Source organism: Orcinus orca, chromosome 20 (assembly GCF_937001465.1).
Source record: "Orcinus orca chromosome 20, mOrcOrc1.1, whole genome shotgun sequence".
Classification (NCBI taxonomy): domain Eukaryota; kingdom Metazoa; phylum Chordata; class Mammalia; order Artiodactyla; family Delphinidae; genus Orcinus; species Orcinus orca.
Genome location: NC_064578.1, coordinates 24,469,210 through 24,475,666, shown reverse-complemented (window position 1 = coordinate 24,475,666; position 6,457 = coordinate 24,469,210). Strand labels below are relative to the sequence as shown.

Below are 6,457 nucleotides of genomic sequence, written 5' to 3'. Positions count from 1 at the left end.
GAAGAAGAAATTGAAGACAGTCATGGAGGAATTAGCTATTGTGAATTTATTTCTTATCCCTCTGCTGAATACGCTGGTAATGATACCTTGAGTGAGATTCATTCTTACACCTCTGCTGAGATTCACTAATCCTGTACTGCTCTGGTATTTGAAAACTAGGTTTCCTTGCAAAAAGATTTTGGCTCAGTTGCTAAATGCATACCATTTTACATTAAGAACAGTGTAAATAATTCAAGATTCTTTAGTGCACCTGTCAGAGGACCAAAGAAGATTTGAAATTTACATGTACATAAATGAGCAAGGGTGGTAGGTAAGAAGAGAAGGTCCCTGATCCCTCGATTATGTCTTGGCATCTGATAGCTGTGTAGGGCCAGTATTTCCAATTATAAGACAGAAATGGATCCATACTGATCTCTGATCACTCTTGAGCATCCTTTGGAAAAATGATATTTATTCACAGAGGAGGTACCATTCACTCTAATAATTTGTTTCAGATGAAAAATGAGTGTGGCATCAAATTATACTAAGCTCTGGGACAATGCAACTGTTTTATTTTCTCTTGTTTCTCAGCCAGGGTGAATATTGTTATTTAAAACTCTATTACCTCTAATATTTAGATAAAACCAATGTCATTATATAAAGTAGTTACATGTATTATAAACATAATGTATATCTTTACTATCTGTCTCTCCCACTGAATTAAAAAGGCAGGAGTTTTGTTATTTATATATCTCACCCCCCATACCATGGGATGCATATAGTAAGATAACAATCAATGTTTGTTTAATGAATGTTTGAAAAAATTCTATTCAAATATCAGGAAAACAGGTGTTCCTGCACTAATTCTATTGGCTTAATGAATTTAATTGCATATATCTTTTACTGTGAGCCAATTCAAATCCCTTTTGGAGGAATGTAGAATATAAATTATAAATTAATGAAATTTATAGTGATTTATGGATTCATGTTCCCATAGAAGACCAAATGTTCTACATTCTCAATCATCTCTATTATCCCAAGGAATAATAATCTGGGATTTCTGTTCATACTGTGTTCACTTACTGAGGTGATTCGGGCAGAAAGTATCATTGAGGTCATTGTCACTAATACCAACTGTCTCATCTGACCAATAGTTTACTTTGGCTCCCATTAAACTTTTGAACTTCTGGTGAAATATCAGGAAAATTGTGAATATAATCTGGGCACATGCTCCCAATTTTGACCTGAGGAATTAAAACTAACTGCAATTTATATTAGATATGCTCAAATATCTTCACTTGTTAATTCATCAAAACATAGATTTGTTTCTCAAATACTGACTGATTTTTAAATTCACATTAAATTTGCAGAGACATTTAATCCATATGCTTCTTACTGTAACTCATCATTTTGTAGGCGAGAACAGGTCTAAGATCAGGACTATTTTTTGACTAAGACACTTGGAGTGTTTTTAATTAACATTTAAAACTTTTTTTTTAAGGCAGGGAGTTATGTTTGACAAAGTTAAGGCCAAACACCAAAAGGTTAGTGTTTTGTCTAGAACTCAGCATACATGAATCTTAAATGAATTTTAAACCTGGCTAAAATAAGCTGTCTCACTCCTTGAAAAAAGTGATAGAGAATGAGAATTTTTTCCATTAAAGAACTTAGGAGTGTTTAATACTAGCTCGAGATCAAGGAAAGGTAGATGGAAAGGAATCAGTGTGTTAAAATAAATTCTTATATACTAGTAAGTAGGCCACACACACATTAATAATTTCTTTTGTGTTGTTGAGGAATTCAGTAATTCGGACCCACAATTTTTCTGACTTACTCAGAGTTAAATTTAAAATCTACCTCTGAAACTGCCTACCTGTGACAAGTCAGGTAGTATCTAATCTAGACAGTATCGGGGTGTGTGTGTGTGTGTGTGTGTGTGCGCGCGTGCACGCACGCACGCACGTGTGTGTGTGAGAGAGAGAGAGAGAGAGAGTGAGAAGAGGGAGAAAGAGGAAAGTGTAGGAAGATGAGGCTTCTGTGGTCATGCCTAATGTTGGGAATCTATGATAACTTTTGGTCTGATGATACTCTGACAAAATGAAGAATGTTTAGCAGGACATGGAAAATGAATCAAAATTGTCATTTATAAGAAGTAAAGAACACATGGGAAATCAGGGAAGAAGGGAAGCATTGGGTGTTGGCCCGCCTCCAAAAAGGAGGAGAATCAGAGCTTTGACAAGCAGAAATAATTGAGGCCTCTGTGGTAGCCAGCCTACAAAAAAATCTCCAATAATTCTTGTTTCCTGGTAGCTATGCTCTTTGTAGTATCCTCGCACACAGAATCAAGGCTGGCCTGGTGACCAATAAAATATGGCAGGAGTGATGGTGTAATTTCTGAGGCTAGGTCGTGAAAAGCATTGCAGCTCTTGCCCAGGTCTCTTGAATTTCTCCCTCTGGAGGAATTCAGCCATCGTGCAGTGAGGAGAGTTAAGAAGTTCCACGTGTAGAGGAACTGAGGCTCTGGCCAACAAGCCAGCAAAACCTTGCCAGTATGTGAGTGAACCACCTTGGAATTAGCCTCTCCAGTCCCAGGAAAGCCTTCAGGTGACTGAAGTCCTAGTCAACATCTGATTGTAACCTCATGAGAGATCCCAAACAAAACCACCCAGCCAAGCTCCCAAATTCCAGACCTGCAGAAACCATGATAAATAATCACTCATTATTGTTGTTTTAAGTCATTGTGTTTATGGTTGATTACATAGCTATAGATAAAACAGTAGAAAAAGTTAATTCAGGAAAAAATCATACTCATGTATTCAAACATCAAATATATATTGAGGGCCAGGTACTTCGAGGTTTTAATGGAGAAAAGATTGATGTAGTCCAGATTTAGAGAATTTATGTTCCAATGAATGTGGATCCTTTGTCAATGTTTTAAAAGCATTTTGGATGTTAACAAATTAGTAAGACAGTAATTATAAATGAAGACATTCCTATGAAGTGAATAATAAGGGGCTGAAATTTTTTAAAAATCAAGGATTAATTGGAGGGAGACTTTTTAGAAAAAATGGTCATGGCAGCCTCTCTGAGGATATGACATTTATTTATTTATTTATTGTTGATTTACAATATTGTGTTAGTTTCAGGTGTACAGCAAAGTGGTTCAGTTCTCTCTCTCTCTATATATATATATATATAAATGGAAATATATATAATATATATGTTATGTATAAACAATTCAGATTCTTTTTCCTTATAGGTTATTATAAAATATGGAATAAGTTCTCTGTGCTATACAGTAGTTTCTTGTTGGTTATCTATTTTATGTACAGTAGTGTATATATGTTAATCCCAAACTCTAGTTTATCCCCCCCCTTTCCACTTTGGGAACCATAAATTTGTTTTCTATGTCTGTGGGTCTATTTCTGTTTTGTATATGTAAAACCAGATACTATTAAGGTCCTAGAGGAAAACATAGGCAGAAAACTCTTTGATATAAATTGCAGCAGTATCTTTTTGGATCCATGTCCTAGAGTAATGGAAATAAAAATAAAAATAAACAAATGGGACCTAATTAAACTTAAAATCTTTTGCACAACAAAAGAAATCATAAATAAAACAAAAAGATGGCCTACAGAGTGGAGAAAGTATTTGCAAACAATTCAACGGACAAGGGATTAATCTTCAAAATATACCGACAGCTCATACAGCTCTATATCAAAAAACAAACAATCAAAAAATGGGCAGAAGATCTACATAGAAATTTCTTCAAAGAAGACATACAGATGGCCAACAAGCACATGAAAAGATGCTCAACATCGCTCATTATTAGAGAATTGTAAATTAAAACTACAATGAGGTATCACCTCACACCAGTCAGAATGGCCATCATCAAAAAGTCTACCTGAGTTGAGGAAGTGCTGACTGTATTTAAAGAAAGGAAAGATGGTTGGAGCACAGTGAGTGATGAAGATTATGCATCAGGAAGGTAGGATGAGTGACAAGGGCTAGATTTTGCAGGATTTCATAGACCATGGTGAGAAGTTAGGATGTTCAAAGGTAATCACTGTAGAGTTTTGAGCAGAGGAGTAAGACTGTCAACAAATTCAATTAATGGTAGGCTCAAAAGCACTCCTTCTTTACAACAGTGACAGTTTTTTCAAGGATTGAGTATGTCTCACAACTAGTCAAGGGTCCATGACTTAGTGTCATCTCTTGATTAATACCGATATCTCCACTTATTTTGAATGTAGTCATTCAGTGGAGAACCATGGGAAGAATAAGTTATGCACACTTTTGGAGAGGACTTCCTCATACATAAATTTATTATTGTCTATTTTTAGAAAATTTAATATCCTCAAGAATAAACATCTTTCGTTTGGTTTGTATTTGGAATACTGTAATACTGTGAAGACAAATCAATAAAGAACAGAATCATTTCTGTGGAGTATTATGAGTCTAAGAGGAGAAGAATCTTTCAAGACAAAGATCTGCTGAATTATAGCTTACAAAATGCCTCACTATTATCAGGAAAACCATTTTCTTTACCTAGATCCTCAGCCTAGTTTTCCAAAGGAATTATCGTAAGTAGTTAGTATACTCATCTTTTTATAGTTTAAGGAACTCTAATTGTGCTGAATCATGGTACAGACATGATTTGACAAATGTAATATTGCAGGTAACATTCAAGAAAAGAACACATTAATTTTGGATTTGCAATTTGCTGCAATTCAAATAGCCCTATTACTTTAATAATGGATATTCAATTTAAATTTTGTAATTTTTTCCAAAAGGGTTGAGTGTCAACTCAAATTCCATAATTTGCATTTGAAAAATAATTTCTCATCAGTGTAAAGTACTGTTTGTCACCTGGCAGGTAATAATTTCCTATCCCAACTCTTATTTCTGGTGAATATTTTCCCCTTCAAAGAATGTATTAAATCAAAAGAACACAACATTTTATGCTAATGCAATCTTTGTAAAGGCTGAGATAAAATTTCAAGTACTGATAATTTTGAAAACCCTACAAGAGGATTCTAGAAATATTGGTTTTCCTTATTCCTGGGGATGCTGTTCTATCAAAAAGAAATAATTTTATATATATACATTTTCAAAAGACTAGTACCAAGGGATGTATTTCCAGAATTACCTTTCTCAAACAGGTCATTTAATTCACCCACTGAAGAACCACATTTCATAATTATGCCTTTGCAAGAGACACTAAGATATATCATACATATTATTTTTTTTTTTTTAATTTTTAAGTTTCAAACTATTTATTAATCAGTGTAAACCCCATCACAATACACCAACAGGATTTTGTGCGTTTAGAGGGGAAATATTTCCTGGTTAAGTGGAAAATTGTGCGGATGGCTTCTGGAAGACCTTCATTCTAAGCAGCTTTATAGTGAAACATTTCATTTAGAAGTCTGGACCTTCTTTCTTCAGTTTGCTGTAATCTACATTCACTGAGTAGAACTTGTACTGATCATTGGGACCCAGTTTGTTCCAGGGTTCTGGGTTATTCTTTTTGTCCCAACTGACATCTGGATTGAACAACGCCAGGCGCAAAACATACAGTGCTGCTCCAGTACCTCCCGCTCCAATAAATAGGAAGAGGGGGATCAAGCTAGGATGCTTCTTGGCCTGACCGATGATCTGGCGGATCATGGCTGCGGCAGGAGCCTCGAGTCCAGACGGAGAGAACAACAAACTTGCAAACCCCGGGACTGAACAGCCTTCGCGCCGAGTATCATACATATTATTTGACTTTGGACTGAAAATTTAATTTTAAAGTATGTATCAGTTCAAAATAGTAAAAATTTTTTAATAATCAAATGCATTCAGTAATTCAATAATTATACAAACATTTATTTAGCACTTGCTTTGTTTAAAGATTTTGCTGAGAGTCGGGGATTCAAAGAAGGAAAGCATTCTCTTTCCTCAACCAGCTTAGTACAGTTCAGGAGATGAAGCATTTCATGCTACACTCCTGTTGTTCTTCTATGGAACAAATAAAAGAAGACAGTGACCATAGTAATCTTGGAAAGAGACCAAAGTGAAGGAAGGCTTCCTGAAGGAGGTGATACTTGAGCTGGGTTTGAAGGCTGAGTTAAAGAAGCAGGGAAAAGCATCATAGGCAGAAAGACCAGCATGTCCAAGACTCAAAGTGAGAAAAAGATGCTGAGTTGTGGAAAAACTAGCTGCTTGACATAGCTGGATCCTAGCAAATATATTTTTTAAGCATGGGTAAAGGGGAAAATAAAGGAAAACCAAGATTAAAAGGGGCTTACTTTACTATATTATGATACTGTGACTTTATTCATTAAAGCAAAAGAAAACCATGGGGATATTTTTACTCAGATCTTAAATCTACCTTAGAAAAACCGTAAAAAACTAGCTTATGGATTTAAAAAAAAAAATCTTCCTGAGTTGTGTTTGCCATGCTGATATTGTCTTAACTCTAAATTTTTGAAAG

The 6,457-nt window shown here is 35.1% G+C and overlaps 1 protein-coding gene across 1 annotated transcript; it reads right to left on the bottom strand.

Moving 5' to 3' along the window:
* Positions 1–5,218: 5,218 nt before the first annotated feature.
* On the bottom strand, positions 5,219–5,726 carry LOC101279080 (cytochrome c oxidase subunit NDUFA4). Its single transcript, XM_033407655.2, has one exon. It carries the CDS (start codon positions 5,647–5,649, stop codon positions 5,401–5,403), a length of 249 nt encoding a protein of 82 aa, XP_033263546.2. The 5' UTR covers positions 5,650–5,726; the 3' UTR covers positions 5,219–5,400.
* Between the last annotated feature and the right edge of the window lie 731 nt (positions 5,727–6,457).